The 16,726-nt window shown below is 34.1% G+C and overlaps 2 protein-coding genes across 4 annotated transcripts in view; both read left to right on the top strand.

Annotated features, from left to right (window-relative positions):
• The window catches only part of CEP290 (centrosomal protein 290), a gene marked incomplete at its 3' end in the record, with an annotated part of 87,999 nt that overhangs the window by 59,374 nt on the left and 11,899 nt on the right, over window positions 1-16,726 (top strand). For all 3 annotated transcript variants that reach the window (XM_082636865.1, XM_082636866.1, XM_082636867.1), the window contains exons 38-45: window positions 539-676; window positions 2,602-2,823; window positions 3,173-3,295; window positions 7,206-7,351; window positions 7,696-7,851; window positions 10,255-10,378; window positions 14,541-14,675; window positions 16,039-16,125. In XM_082636865.1, the coding sequence (XP_082492991.1) occupies window positions 539-676; window positions 2,602-2,823; window positions 3,173-3,295; window positions 7,206-7,351; window positions 7,696-7,851; window positions 10,255-10,378; window positions 14,541-14,675; window positions 16,039-16,125 (1,131 nt within the window). The remainder of the gene's footprint in view (window positions 1-538; window positions 677-2,601; window positions 2,824-3,172; window positions 3,296-7,205; window positions 7,352-7,695; window positions 7,852-10,254; window positions 10,379-14,540; window positions 14,676-16,038; window positions 16,126-16,726) is intronic.
• On the top strand, window positions 10,523-11,484 carry LOC309812485 (uncharacterized protein; the record flags this gene model as incomplete). Its single annotated transcript, XM_082636292.1, has 2 exons — window positions 10,523-10,561; window positions 10,852-11,484. 2 exons carry the CDS (start codon window positions 10,523-10,525, stop codon window positions 11,482-11,484), a joined length of 672 nt encoding a protein of 223 aa, XP_082492418.1.

Below are 16,726 nucleotides of genomic sequence, written 5' to 3'. Positions count from 1 at the left end.
TCGCAGAGATAGTGTTATGAAAAGGAGTTGGTCAGTGGATTAACAGATTTATTAGTTTTTTTATTTATCTCAGATTTTATAAACTTAACTGTTTTAGAAGGTGCTGCTGTTTTTCTATGTCAGCTCATGAAATTTATTGGCAAATTTTAAGTCTTCTAATCTTGTAACTTTCCTTGTCTGCTTACATTCAATTAATTTCACATGGAAGTATGTACTAAGTGAGTAATTTAAATAAATATTTCAACTTGGAAGTTTGAAAACAAAGCATGCCTGTGTTTTGTAGTACAGATTGCTTGATTTGATGCTGGGTTCTCAAAATTATTATTATCAAGATTTTGAATTCTCACACTCAGTTTGGAGAGAATTGAATTCACTTACTAAAGGAAATTCATTTGAAAAAGTTGGGTTGTGAATTCTGTTTGATTAAACACATGGTATTTTAGGAAAACAGTTTAAAGTAATAAAGCTTATGTATATTTTGTATTGCTTATATAAAATACCAATTTTTCAAAAAAATTATGTATGTTGTAACTTTTAGGCCCTTAGTCGGGCACTTTTGGAACTTCGGGCAGAAATGACAGCAGCAGCTGAAGAACGTATTATTTCCACGACCTCTCAGAAAGAGGCAAATCTCAATGTTCAACAGATTGTTGATCGACATACTAAAGAGCTAAAGGTGAGTATCAACATGTGCGTTAATATAACAGAATTCCTGCTAATTCCCATTGGAAGAGAATCCACTTGGATATATAGTAATTTTAATAATGAATAGGAAATTTATTCTAATGAATTATTGGTAGATATACACATGTCCACACAGTTGGGTTTTTTTTAATAAATTTATTTATTTTTGGCTGCTTGGGTCTTTATTGTTGCGTGCAGGCTTTCTCTAGTTGCGGCGAGCGGGGGCCACTCTTCGTTGCAGTACGCAGACGTCTCATTGCGGTGGCTTCTCTTGTTGTGGAGCATGGGCTCTAGGCGCGAGGGCTTCAGTAGTTGTGGCGCACGGGCTTAGTTGCTCTGTGGCATGTGCGATCTTCCCAGACCAGGGATAGAACCTGTGTCCCCTGCAATGGCAGGCGGATTCTTAACCACTGCGCCACCAGGGAAGTCCTACACACAGTTTTGAACACTAAGCATCTTTATTGTACTCACTGAATATCATCTTGGGGATTAGCAAAGGATAGGCCATTATAAGCTATTTCTCCTAACAGAATTAAATTTAAGAAACATTTTTCTTAGGATTTTAAATTCTATATTGATAAGTGAGATAGGTGTACAGATTCCTTTGTTTTTGTTTTATTTCTTTTGCCTTTTCAGAATTTTCCATTTAGTTTTTGCTAAGTTCATAATATGAGTTAGTTAGCTTTCCCTTTTTAGCCCCTGAAATAGTTTATGGAAATCTTGTGGTCCTTGACATTTAATCTTCAGAGCTGCCTAACTTTAAAGCCTTTTCTTGAAGTTATTTATTATTTTTTGACAATGTATTTTATTATTTTCTTACCCAATTGTTAAGTTTGGTACTGTATAAAATTTTTTCTCCAAAACATATACATTTAATGATGATTTTCAAATTCCTTTACATAAAGTTTCATATAGTATATTTTGAGTAAAATGAAGAATCTACTTTGTATATGTTTTATTTTGTTTGTAATTTTTGTTTGCTCTTGGTTTATTTGTATATACCCTTCATTGCCATTAAACCATATACCCCTTCATTGCCATTAAACCATGTAAGGACTGGATTTTAGTCAGATTTTTTAAATCTCTTGTGCCTATCAAAATTATTAGCATAGTTGACTGTAAAAATCCATTCAGTAACAAATTTATAAATAGGTATAGCCCTTTGATGATGTCTTCTTCAGTACCTTTCTCTTTGCCTGAAATTTCTTCTCTGAATTCTTTACATTCTTCCAGTCACTTTTCTTGAAGCCTTTTTTGACTCTCCAGGAGAGTTTGTTTTTCTCGTAACTGCGCTATAATACTACTAGTTTCCTATTAGTGCTATTGGTAATCCCTTTTGGCCTGTAATAATTTATTCAACAAGACATATAGTAAGTACCAGTATTCCCATCAATGTTACTATATGGGACAGCTAAGAACTCCTTTTTAGTGGCTTATATATACTGTCTAGTATTGTGAGCTACCCTTTTATGTCTTGTCTTTACAAAGTAGATTAGAAACTACTTAGAGTAAGAGATTTTGTTTTATACTACTCTTATGCTTCAGTGTTCAAAAAAGAAATTGCTGTGTACGTTGATATGTACTTGTTTTTCTAATAAATTAATTCAGCCATAATGAAACATTTGCTTATTTGATAAAATTTTGGTTCTAGGTGTTTGTTAAAGATGAATTGCTTTAGACTGCTTCTTCATGTTTTGGGGTTTTTTTCCCCTCAAAGTAGACTTGGTTCATTTGAAATGAAGCTAGAAAAATTTATGTAGTTTGTGGTGTTTTTTTTTTGCATGTATGTGCTTAAAAATTTAGACTACAACTTTCTTCTTAGTAAGTATTAATGGTGTACTTTCTCTATTATTGTTGCTTTTATCATTGATACTTGCTGAAGATGCATGAATTAAACCTTTCTTTATCTTGTATTAGTCACAAGTTGAAGATTTATGTGAAAAAAATTTAAAACTTAAAGAAGCTCTTAAAACAAGTAAAAACAGAGAGAACTTACTAACTGATAATTTGAATGACTTAACCAGTGAACTACAAAAAAACCAAAAAGCCTATAATAAAATGCTTAGAGAGAAAGATGGAATTGATCAAGAGAATGATGAACTGAAAAGGCAAATTAAAAGATTAACCAGTGGATTACAGGTAATTTTATATTTAATTGTGATAATGTTTTGATTTATAATATGCAGGTAGTAGTTTATTCCCACTTTTTCACTCTGTCTATAATATTTGCTGAAACTAGCTTTCAAATCACTTTGATTAATGTAGTTACTAATTCTCTCAGTGACCTTTACTGTATTTGTAGTTTTAGGGTAGCATATCTTATTAAAATACAGAAGTAGCGACCATGTTATTCTTAAATATCAATAGTGTCATTTAGAAAGCATGGTTAGCTGTAGTCTCAGAAAGTTTCTACAACTGGAGTATTTGTTATGTATTTTGTTTGATACTTTTTTATTTATAAAATGTAAAAATACATCTTATTTTTCAGGGCAAAGCTCTGATAGATAACAAACAAAGTTTAATTGAAGAACTCCAAAAGAAAATTAAAAAGCTAGAAAGCCAACTGGAAAAAAAGGTGGATGAGGTAGAAATAAAACCTATGAAAGAAAAGGTACGTGAAGAAATGTACTGATATGTTTAAGGTAGTGATAGACTTAGTTAAATATGTAATTGAAGAACAGATAATTCATTGATCTGAGGACCTGATACATATACCATAAATGGTACTGGATAACATAGAGAAGTTTAAGACAAGTTTCTGTCCTTTAGGAATTTACAGGTCTACTTGAAGAGACACCAATAATGTAACTCTTATTCAGAAATTACTATATCATCTTCCTGATGTTCAGTACATCCCAAATCCCTTCATACCATACATATCCAGCTGTATTTATCACTTTTCTCAATGTAATTGTTTATATAGATTGGTTTATATAGACCTTTGGGAAAGAAAGCTGGGCATTTTTATTCTGCTATCTTGACCCAAATGTGTCCTTTTTAATCCCTCAATGAACTGGACTATTATTTCAGGGTAAACAAAGTGACTTGGAGTATATTCAATATTTGCAGTAATAATCAATAACCAACCCACTCATAAATTGATTCTGTAACGTGAGAAAAATAGCTTAAAATTTTCTTACAAGTTAACTAGTAAGCTATTTTGTAGTAAAAATTACTGATAGACATAACCCAAGGAAAAACTAAAATTGGCTAAAATCCACATAAAAATATGTTGTAAATAATAAACTGGAGACTTAAGATATAAGTAGCATTGAAAATATCAAAAGTGACCTTGGAAATATTGGTGTTACTAGTAATGTTTCTCCCTGAATAAAATCTCAGTGGAGGAGCCATAATTAGGAAGAATTTTTATTGTAACGTTTACCCAGAAAATATTCATATCTATAAGATAATTTCAATAACATGAAAGAAAATTAAGTATCTTTAATGGCATTGAATAGAAAATAGGTAATGGGATTAAAATGTCTTAGTAGGATATATTCTAGAAAAACATTTTCCTTATGAAAATTTATCATTGTCAGTATAATTTTGATCTAAATGTTTGCATTTATATACATGGAACCACAACATACTTGTCAGAAGCTTTGCTGGTGAAAACTGCAAGGTCAAAATGTCCTTACTCTTCAGGATTGCTTTCTTTGCTGCCTCCCTACTTGGTCATAAGTCTAACCCTTGGGTACTAGTTCCTAACCTGATTCCTATCAGAATACCTCAGTAGCCTTGTGCCTTTGCCTGGACCTCTAACTTCTGTGCTTCAGTTTATTTCTCCTTAAAATAGAAATAATACTATTTGTAATTCCAGCTTCTCAAGATTATTTTGATATGAAATGAAATAATATATGAAAGTCTTTGTAAGCCATCAAGTCTATACCAGGGTATGATATTAGAAAAAGAATGAGAACACAGAGAGCTACAATAATATTACAGTCTATATTCAGGAATCTGATGAGAATATTCTTTCAGATTCCACAGCACTGGTCATTTCTAATTTATAATTTTTTTTTTACTCAAAAAATGGTTTCATATTGAAACTTCAACACCTTTTTCTCTGTAAACAATGTTTGAGGGGCTTCCCTGGTTGCGCAGTGGTTAAAGAATCCGCCTGCCAATGCAGGGACACAGGTTCGAGCCCTGGTCCGCGAAGGTCCCACATGCCACGGAGCAACTAAGCCTGTGCGCCACAACTACTGAGCCTGTGCTCTAGAGCCTGTGTGCCACAACTACTGAAACCTGCGCACCTAGAGCCTGTGCTCCGCAACAAGAGAAGCCACTGCAATGAGAAGCCCACACAGTGCAACGAAGAGTAGCCCCTGCTCGCCACAACTAGAGAAAGCCTGCGCGCAGCAACGAAGACCCAACGCAACCAAAAATAAATTAATTAATTAAAAAATTAATTAATTAATTTAAAAAAGAAACAATGTTTGAGGCCTATCTATATGATAACAAAACCCACCCCCAGTCCTTGCATTCCTGTTTCTTACACTTCTCTGCTTGTCTCTGTAGCATTTATTACTATCTGACATACTAGAAATTTACTTATCCATGTGTTCATCTTTTGGACTGTTAACTTTGATGGCAGGAACTTGGCCGGTTTTGTTTATTTTTGTATCCTCAGCCACGGGAACAGTCCGTGTCATGTAGTAGATGTTCAGTATTCGTTGGATGAATGAAAATTTTAAAATGCAATAACATTATCCTGAAATTTATGATAAGAAGCTATTGGTACAGAAAATACAAAAAGAGAACTTCTCGTCCTCTCTTCTCCTCTTTTCTCCCCCAGTCGAGATCAGACCGTTGGTGACATTTGCCTTTGTTGTTTTTCTGTTTATTTTTAAATTACTTCAGTCTTGTTTCCCTACTTCACTCCTACTTCAGAGAATAATATCAGATGGGATAGAACTGCCCAATCTCTACAGAGTACACCATGCTGCAGAATTGTTTACATATACCTTTTGCCCTCAACTAATACCTACATTTCTGGAAATACACAAAATTCCTTGTATGTATTTTAGAAAAAAAAGAAGTTAATAACTATCAAACACTTACTGAACTTTTTTACATTTTTTTAAAGGATACATGTTAGCTGAACTAGATAAATAAGGTAAAAAATTGGCCAGTATGGGAGAAGATCGTTTTGGTAGGGCTACTTATCTTAGTTGGGTATTTGACTTTAAATAATTTGGCTTTTAATCCTTTTAATCCTTTCAGCCCCAACACTCTCTTTTATAGTAAATACAGCGCTTCATAATGTCCCCTTTACTATTCCAAATGAAATTATTAGTTAATATAAACTACCTACGTGCATAATTTCAAAATTTCACCGTAAATGCCCTAAATGAAATATGAAGGAGAAACATAAAAGGAAAATAATTTATAAAAATAATAAGCGTATTAATATATTTTTCATAATTCACCATGTAAATGCTTCATAGAAAACATAATGAAGTAGTCATATGCTTCCACCTTTAGGAAACATCGATATGAATTCAGAGCTACAAATGCAGACTAATACAAATGTGGCCTGTTGGCTCCCCACATGTCACAAAGGCATTGCCATTTGTTAATTTGATTTCCAAAATGGTAAACAGTTGTTTCTGTAGTTCTCCGCAAAGTTACGTCTGTAGTCTTTACTTTTATAAGGCTGCTGTATTCCTAGAAAATTCAGTACATAGTAAAACCATTAAAAAATTGCTTGGTGGAAAGGACATAAAGTCTTAGCTCAGACAATTGTGAACAGAATTTTTAACTATATGAGTGTTCAGTAGGACACTTGATATTTCTTCAGTGCATGGGACTGTTCTGCATTACATAGACTTTCCTTGGACACCTTATCTCAATTATAACAACCCACAACACCTAGCCCTGAAGTGTCCTAGTTCCTGCACTTATCACCAGCTAACATACTTCAAAAATCTTTTTTTCTTGTTTTTTGTCTATATTTTGCTTCCTTCCCTAATCCAGCCAACCAACCAACCAACATAAACTAGACTGTAATACCCATGAAGATAAGCCTTTTTTGTCTGGTTTATTCATTGTTTCTATTCCTAGTACTTAGAGTAGTACCTGGTGCATGATTCACGCTAAGTAAATATCTGTTGAATAAGAGAAATAATGTGCATTGAAGATTTGAAGGAGTTGTGATACTAGGAGATTGCTATGGGCTGACAAGATCGGGTTGGTCATTTATACATATACATTCTTTGTTGGAAGTTTACTTTAGTCATCATCCATTTGTATTAGACTCCTTTAGGAGTGTTGGCATTAGTCCAGACTGTTCCCCAGAATTTTATCTGTCAAGTTATAGAGTACAGAATCTTAGACTGAAGGGCATTTTTGCTTACAGCTTGGCAGGCCTAAAGATTCTAGAAGTGACATAGCAAAATGAACCTGTTTACGTATTCTTTAGGAAGTACTGGTTTACGATTGTTCTAGTAAATTGTAATTGATCATTCTAAAAAACAGTATTGGTAATTTTCTTCCTCCTTTGTTATTATTTACAGAGTGCCAGAGAAGAAGTAATTAGGTGGGAAGAAGGTAAAAAGTGGCAAACCAAAATAGAGGGAATTCGAAACAGGTTAAAAGAGAAAGAGGGGGAAGTCTGTATTCTAACAAAGCAATTGAATACTTTGAAGGATCTTTTTGCCAAGTGAGTTGAAATTTAATGTAAACCTAATTAATTATGTATAGTCTTTAATTGACGTGGAAGTTATATAGTTTTTGTGTACTTGATAATATGAAAAATTTTTTAGTTTTAATTATCATTTATTGTCTATAGTTCACTTTTTATTTTCTTTAAAATGTGTATTAAATATATTTTAACAATTTATAAGTGTAGTTTCCTATAATTTTGAAATAAGTTAGCTCATAAGCAAATACAGAATGATCCAATTTTTATATATTGGCCTTACAATAAGCAAGCTGTAATTTAATAAATTGAACAAGCCAAACACTGAATGGTATATTTTCATGATTCTGTATTAAATCCCACAGAGCTGATAAAGAGAAACTTACTTTGCAGAGGAAACTAAAAACAACTGGCATGACTGTTGATCATGTTATGGAAGTGCGAGCACTGGAGTCAGAAAAAGAGTTAGAAGAATTAAAAAAGAGAAATCTTGACCTAGAAAATGACATATCATATATGAGGTAAGCTAATACATGGAAATGTAGAAACTGATATAATAAATGTGTGCCATCTTAAGCTTGGGTTCTGTTGATTCTTTTCCTATGAGAGTTGAGATATTCTTGCTTCTTTTTATGCCACATAAATATGGATTATATTCTTGAACTTTTGAATATTGTATTCTGTGACTCTGGATCTTGGTTAAATTGTATGGAAAATGCAGATATATTTTTGTTTTAGCAAGTCTGGATAGGTTCAGGCCCCATGTGCTAACCTGCTTTATGTGGGCTATGGTTCCGGTATCATTTTCAAAGCTTTTACAGTGCTCTTTGGCTCTGTTCTGCCTATGCAACTCCCTATTGACAGTCTGCTATGTGGGCTGTCTTCTACTTCGAACCAAATCTGTTGCCCTGTTGCGCCCTGCACTTCAGCTGTTGTGCTCTTGTCTGCAGCAAAGCCAGCAGCAGGAGGGCAGAAAGGGGACGTGGTGGAGGGGGAGGGGCACTACTTTGCCTTCCCACCTTATTAATTACAGCTCTACCAATTGGAGAAGAAAATTCCTCTCCCTAAAAATTTTGGCTCCTGTGGGTTCCCATTGCAGCCTCTGCCACCACTGCCTTGGAATTGCCTGAGGGTTGGGACATGAGAGAATGCATAGAAGAGAAAAATAAGAGGGATTTTTGCTCTGTCTGTGAGAATTGTTAAGCACCCTTTCTCCTTACTGGAGCTAGAAATTTAAGCCTTGCCTGGAGCTCTCTCCCTCTGTGCTGACACTCACCTTCAGGTTTCAAGCTGTGTTGTATTCAGGTCAGGAAATACTAGAGGAAAGGAAAAGGTAAATTTACCACCTGTTTGCTGATATTTCAGATTCTTGTGTTTTGTCCCAATCTGTAAAGTATTTACTTTTCAAGGTCCTTGTGAGCTTTCAACCTACATTCCATCTCATTTCCTTCTAAGTCACTGTTTCTTAAATTCTTCAGAATTTTCCTTGATGGAGAAGAACAAAATGATTGAAACATGTTTCTTTGTTTTGACATCTATTTATAGCTACTGTCTGGTCCTAGCCTCCCTGTTTTTCTTAGTCTAAACATATGTTCAGAATAAAACCGAATCCTTTTATTCTCCTTGCAGTTTTCGCAAGGATCAAAATATTTTAGCTTTGAAACCTTCTAATACTTTTAGATATTTAATAGCTTTTTTTTAACATCTTTATTGGAGTATAATTGCTTTACAATGGTGTGTTAGTTTCTGCTTTATAACAAAGTGAATCAGTTATACATGTACATATGTTCCCATATCTCTTCCCTCTTGGGTTTCCCTCCCTCCCACCCTCCCTATCCCACCCCTCTAGGTGGTCACAAAGCACCCAGCTGATCTCCCTGTGCCACGCGGCTGCTTCCCACTAGTCATCTATTTTACATTTGGTAGTGTATATATGTCCATGCCACTCTCTCACTTTGTCACAGCTTACACTTCCTCCTCCCCATATCCTCAAGTCCATTCTCTAGTAGGTCTGTGTCTATCTTCCTGTCTTACCCCTAGGTTCTTCATGACCATTTTTTTTTCTTAGATTCCATATATATGTGTTAGCATACGGTATTTGTTTTTCTCTTTCTGACTTACTTCACTCTGTATGACAGACTCTAGGTCCATCCACCTGACTACAAATAACTCAATTTCGTTAATAGCTTTTTTTCTAATATGAATCTGTGGAGGCTGAAGTAATTGGAGAAGACTTTATAAAAGAGATTGAACTTGTCTTCTCAGTTCAGATGTGAATTTCCAAATTTTATGAATCAGATCTAGATTTTAAAGGCAGAAAGGACATTCCGAGAAAACAGAACCCTAGCAGAGACATAGCGGCAGGAGTGAATCTTTCATGTGTGGGTAAGAGTGGATTTATTTGCCGAAGTAAGGGAAGAGTCCTGGACAAATGTGCTGAACAGGTGTGCTTGTACCAGATAGCGGAGTGCCTTGTAGGCCATGCAGGTGAGTAGTATAGATTGAAGAAGTAGATTATTATCTGGCTCCACTAAGAACCTTATAAAATCCTTGACCATCTTGAGAAGGACATGGATGTTATGAAATTATTATATAATGTTTTAAAAATAGTAGATATTTTTATTCAGCTATTTTACACAATCCCCAAAATAGATACATGTTCTTTACAAATATTAACGTATATATTTTTTTAAATCAAAATACCCTTTTTAACTCATAGTTTAAAGGAGGCCAGCCATGAATCCTCTGTAGAGGATCAGTTTATAATATAATCATGTTTTAATTTAATTTTTGTAAAGTTTTCAAGTTTTGTAGAGTTTAAAAGAAATACAGTGTTAAAAATATTTTTTTCTATTTTTTAATATGATAAAACAGTAAAAAGTTGGAAGTTTGAACAGTAAAGAGTCTGTGATTGTTGTCCATAGGACCCATCAGGCTCTTCCTCGAGATTCTGTTATAGAAGATTTACGTTTACAAAATAAATACCTCCAAGAAAAACTTCATGCTTTAGAAAAACAGTTTTCAAAGGATGCATATTCTAAGCCTTCAGTAAGTGCACATCTTTTCTTTTCATTTTTTTTATTCTAAAGTTTAAAAGTGAAATCAACTTCTACCTTTATCTAGCTAAAAACAGTAGATCCTTCTCATTAATATTAATGCAATAAATCCAACTTTTATTTTTACTAGATAGTGATGTATGTTAACTTCTATAATCCTTTTTACATAATAATGGTAAACTTATGATTCTTATGCTTTGCATAAAATGTCATTACACATGATTTCTGGAGATTTCTAAATGTAGTTATGAGTTTTGCTGTGACAAGAGCATATAGTTAGATAAAATAGGAAGGTATGTTATAACATTATTTCCATTCAAATGTGTGATACATTTCTCATTTTTCTTTATAAAGTCTAATTAATGAAGAATTATTTGTTGTATCTTATTTTAAAACATTCATGTGTATATTTTTATTATTTTTTTCCTTTTCTTTTCCTGTTTCTTCCCTTTCGTCTGCTTCAAGCAGAATCTGTTATGTGACGCAGCTACACTTTCTCCTCTTGCTACCAGTGTTAATAAATACAGGCATAATATTTTTCACAAAAAGAACAGTTTACACAGGAACCAAAAAAAACCCATAACAGTACTCAGAATTAAAAATAGGAAAGGAATAGATGTTAGTGACAACTTATATCATCAGGTACCTAGGAATATTCTACGGTGTTACAGTAATGAAGAAAAACACAAAGCAGAAGATATTGTAGATCCTACTGGGTTAAATAAATCTGAGTCAAGACCAAATAATAAATCAAGTCCATTTAGGTCAACTAATGGTACCTTGACGGATTTTAACTCCAATTTTGAAAAGGAACCAGATTGTAAAGTTGAAAAAATTAATCAAGACTGCTGTGAAAATAATAAACAGGAATATAAAAACAAGGAAGAGAATGAGCTAGGCAAGAATGAGAAAGAAAAGGGACACATACCTGAAGATGTGAGTCACAACCACCACATGGATCCAGAAGAATCTGCTGGGGAGGACTGTGGTTACGCCACAAGCGCTGCTGCAGTGAGGCAGTGTGCTGAGGAGGATGCACAGGCAAACTCTGAAACTGAAGTGTCAGTCCAGCCAAGAAATGAAGCGTCCCAGGTTTGAGTACATGGCAGTCCTTTATTCCTCTCTTGGCTGAGTTTTCTCATAGCAAGTGGTATACGTATATGGTGCAAATAGACACAAATTGTGTAGGATTTGCAAAGAATAGTAATTGTTAATAAACTTCTCCTTAAACCCTAATATTTGACTAGTTCCTACAAAAACTTAGTGGTTGTACGTTTCCCAATTCATTTTAGTACTCACTGTTTTACCAAGTATTAGGTTAGATAACAGAATAACAAAAATAAGGCACTTTAGATGAGTTCGTTTGCCTTAGAAATTCCTACTTCAGCATGCTGTAAAATCTCACTGCAAGTAAAATTTCACTACAATGAATACTATCCGTAAAAATCTGTTATGATGCTGTGTAACATTCTAACATATATAGCAAGTTCCTTTGGTGGTCTTTTTGCCTTGTATTGTAACAGATACTTTTTTATAATGAGAAAAGGAAGCTTACATGTATTGCCTAGGTATAGTTTTCACAATACTCTGCAGAGAATTATTTCTACTTTATGTGGGAAGCTTGGAGAATAAGTAACATCTCTAGTGATCAAGAAGATGCAGAACCAGGATTTAAATGGAGGTCTGATTCTACAGTTTATGAACTTTCTACATACACACACTACTTTTGGTCAATTTATTCAACAGAATAAGAAGGTTGTTCCCAGTTGAAATCAAATAACATTCATTCATTCATTCATTCCTTTCCACTTCAGATATTCCAGTCACTTAAGTCCTCATTCTCATTAAATCAGACATTTAAATTAAGAGAAAATGGATGAAAATGTCTTAATTCTTATTTCGTTTCCTTATCCAGGTACATAATGCTTCTTTTTTTCACTTGATAATAAGTAATTGAGAATTTGAGACTTACACTGTGTGTTATCACTAACTCTCATCCACTAAGAATTTGACTTTTGGCAGTGTATACCTTTGAACAGGATTCTTCTTCTATAGAACAATTTGGAAGTCCCCCCAAAATTGATTATACAAGAATTTTATTTATTTTACTTTTATAGAAGTTTCATTAGAATTTATTTTCCAAAAATTTGAACAATCTCAACTAATACTTTTAGTTTTGTTTTCTGAGAACAGGAGGAAAAAATGATCCACATTCACTTACACAAAGAATTGCATCCATATTTTAGTGAGGAGAACTGTTGAAAAAATTCAGCAGTTCATGTAATATCATCAGATACAATTATTCTCTTCTGTGAATGAAATTTAGTATATTTTATATCTATCAGTTAGGGGTACTTATTATCATTTATTAAATAGCTATCATAGACTGAAGAGATGAAGTAAGGGAGACAAAAGAGCTCAGGGATAGGGAACTATAGATTTCCATGTCTGAAGAGACCTTAAAAATCATCCTGTCTAGTGCCTTCATTTGTAAGATGCAAAAACCAAGGACCTTGCAGGTGGCATGATTTGCCTAGTGTTAACCTTAATAGTAGTAGAATCAGAATGTATACTTGGGTTGTCTGACAGAGAATAAGTAGGAACATATTGCTATAGTTTACTGACACCATGAAATATGTCTGTCTTCTTTTTCTTGCCACTGTATATGTTCATACGCACACATATTCCCTCAAACAGTTAGAAATCAGGTAGATACATGCAGTGTTTCTGCCAGTGTTGTGTTATATGCCCTCAGGTCAGAATCAAAGGTCATCCCAGAATTTCTTTACACTTCTGTATCCTATTTTCTAATTTCTTTACTTTTACTGTATTTTACCTAAGAAAACTTTTTCTTTTTTTTACTTTTCTTTTTGGCCTAATGGTGAATATGTCAGAATGTATTTAACCTACTGCTAATTAAAAAGATGTTACAGAGCCATGTATAATAAATGTATTTATAGAATATTATACTTTAATAATAATAATGTAATGTGTAATATATAAATATATTATATAATAATATGATAGTCATCATAATGTCTGTGGATTTATTGAGTTGATCGTCGATCAAACCAATAGAGAATGGAATGGAGGAGAAAAAACTAAAGCTGTTCTGAGTGCTTTCACAAAATTATCTCATATAATGCTCGTAACAAGTTTATGAGGGTAAGGGGTATTCTACCCACTTTATAGGAAAAAGTAACCAAGCACAGATTTCTCTTTCAAATAATCTATAGCTTAGAATGAGAACTGAAATTGAACATAAATAATAACCCAAGGTGAATTCATGCCAAAAGAAATGCAAATAAAGTGTTACTGGATTTCAGAGGAGGGAGTGATTACTTTAGCTCAAGGAATGATGAATAGCCTTCTAAAGGAGCAGGAATTGAGGCACTTTTTGTAGGCTTGTAGGTTTGTTTGCTAGGGCCACCATAACAAAACACCACGGAGTTGATGGCTGAAACAACAGAAATGTATTCTCTCACTTCTGAAAGCCGGAAGTCCAAAATCAAGGTATCGGCAGAGTTGATTGCTTCTTTAGGCCGTGGGGGAAGGATCTGTTCCAGGCCTCTCTCCTTGGCTCATAGATGGCTAGCTTCTCCCTGTCTCTACAGTGTCTCCCTTCTATGTATGTCTGTATGTCCACATTTCCCTTTGGTATAAGAACATCAGACCTTGTTGGATTAAGGCCCACCCTAATGATCCTGTTTTAACTTAGTTATCTCTGAAAAGGCCCTATCCTCAAATAAGGTCATTCTGAGGTACTCAGAGGTAGGACTTCACATATGAATTTGGGGCTGGGTGGGGGTTGGGGCATGAGACAATCTGTAACAGGTAACAGTACTTTTTTTTGGACTGGAAGGACCACCACAAATTCGTTTAGTCATTATGAGAGTATATATGGAGGCATTATATGCGTGGACATTATTAAATCACACTGACTTTGCTTTCTATATTAATTACAACAGACTGGTTACCTTTTCTCATGTGAATCAGTTTGTTTGTTTATGGTTGTTTTCTCTAGAGCTCTCCAATTTTCTCATTCCTTTGAGGAAAAATGTTCCCTTTCAGCGTAGTGTTCTCTTATCCAGTGTGTCCTATGTAGCTTTTATTTGTTACACCTTAAAAATATCCCTAACTTCATTTTCCTGAAGACTTCAGGAATAGAGTCAGATGATCCTTGTCAAAGAGAACAGGAGCTCCAGAGGGAAAACCTGAAGTTGTCATCTGAAAATATTGAATTAAAATTTCAGCTTGAACAAGCAAATAAAGATGTGCCGAGATTAAAGGTAAATTTAATATCCTTTATTATAGTTAGGAAATCTAATGCCTTTTTCTCCCTACTTAATTATTATGTTTACCATGTTAGCTTCTGAAGAAGTCAGAAACTCATATTGATAAAATATCATGGTACTGTTATACTTTCTACATTTGCTCATTTAACAGTTATTTGCTGAGGGCATTTTTTGTGTCAGGGACTCTTCTAGGTGCTGGTAAACAGCAATCAAACACAGTCTTGTACTTGTAGAGCTTACATTCCAGTAAGGGAAGGCTCATAATGTGTGAGCAAGTCAATATGTAGTATGTCAGCTGACGTTAGAGTGCTAAGAAGAAAAAGCACAGTTAGCGTGGAGGGGGTGTGTGTGTGTGTGTGTGTGTTGCATAGGGGTATAGCCGACCCTTGAACTGTGAGGGTCCACTGATATGGGGATATTTTTCAGTAGTAAATATTGCTGTACTACCTGATCCGTGGTTGGTTGAACCCACGGATGCAAAGGAACTGCAGATATAGAGGGCCAACTATAAGTTATACCTCCACATTGTTCGAGGGTCAACTAAATATGGGATTGCTTTTTAAAATAGGGTAGTAAGGGAAGGCTTTCTTAATAAAGTGATATGTTAGCAGAGAGCTAGGGGACAGGTAAGGAAGTAGGTCATACAGATACTAGAAAAAGAGTTCCAGGCAACAGAAATAGCAAGTTCAAATGTCGTGTGTGTGGCAAGATGATGGTTGGTGTACTTAATTAACAGTTGTCACACTTTAAAATATTAGGATAGCTCTAAAAATATAAAGTCTTTAAATTAAAATATTTTAGGATAATCGTCTCTTTTAGAAATTTTACTTTATTTTGATGTTTATAATAAGTTTATTTTTGGTTTTCCAAATCTTATCCTATTTAAGGGAGTCCTTTTCTCTTGACTGACTGTTTCATTTGTGTTTTTTAACTTAGAATATCAGCAATCTGTTAATTCCACTGGTAACAGTATAATTAAGCTATATCCTGCTTCTCATTCTGATTTTTACACTTAGAACCAGTGTCAGAAGATCAGTTGTCTTTTTCTCTGTACTATATGGGTAAAGTTCTACATATGTAATCTATGGGAGAGTTGAAATCAGGAGTTCTAAACTCAAATTTATATTGTATACTAAGGCAATAATGCAGGAAATATTTCTTGAAATTCATATACAAAATGCTGTTGTATTAATTCAGCATATGCCATGGTTCAAAATCCTCCTCATTGGTGTAAAGACCCGCTTGTTTAATTCAGCTATACAGTTGAAGAGACTGATAGATCAGATGAATTGTTTGCCTTTCCTTTTCAATGGCTATAGCTATATTAAATTGTTACATGTTTTCTTTAATCTTCTAGAATCAGGTAAGAGATTTGAAGGAAATGTGTGAATTTCTTAAGAAAGAAAAAGCAGAAGTAGAGAGGAAACTTGGCCACGTTAGAGGGGTGAGTATGTGAGCGTATGCCATATGTTTGTTTTGGCTTCAGAAGTGATAAGCTGGAAATGAAAAAAAAAGTTTGCATATGTCGTAACAGTACTGATATGCCTTTACTAGTGCCTCTAGTTTCAATTTTATTCTGCTGCATCTATAATGTAAAACATCATTCAGCTTTCTCTCTGTTTCAAGTTAATGTATTTTATCATCTGTCTCATCTTACATGCTTTTTATTCCACTTGGACTCTATCCCATCTCTTTTTTCATTGCATATCCCTCTACACCTTGAAAACATTTAACTTCCAGGAATCTTCCATCTGTTCACTGAGGTAACTGCTAACTGCTCCTTGGTCTGATTCTAACATTTTATAATTATTTTTTATGATATCCATGGCAGCTTCCTAGTTATAATGCTACTATACTAATGTTCTTTCCAGTATACCAGGGTTTAAGCTGTTACTTATTAGCTGCATGACTTTAGGAATATCAAATTCTCTGAGTCTTGATTTTCTTGTATGCAAAGTAAGGATAATTCCTCTTTCACAGGGTTATTATAACGAGTTGAAGTCATACAAGCCTTGGCTTCAAATGTTAGGAATCAACAATGAGTT

The sequence above is a fragment of the Mesoplodon mirus genome, assembly GCF_964341445.2.
Source record: "Mesoplodon mirus genome assembly, chromosome: 11".
Taxonomy (NCBI): Eukaryota; Metazoa; Chordata; class Mammalia; order Artiodactyla; family Ziphiidae; genus Mesoplodon; species Mesoplodon mirus.
The sequence above is the reverse complement of the archived record's forward strand: the minus strand, read 5'-3'. Positions and strand labels throughout refer to the sequence as shown.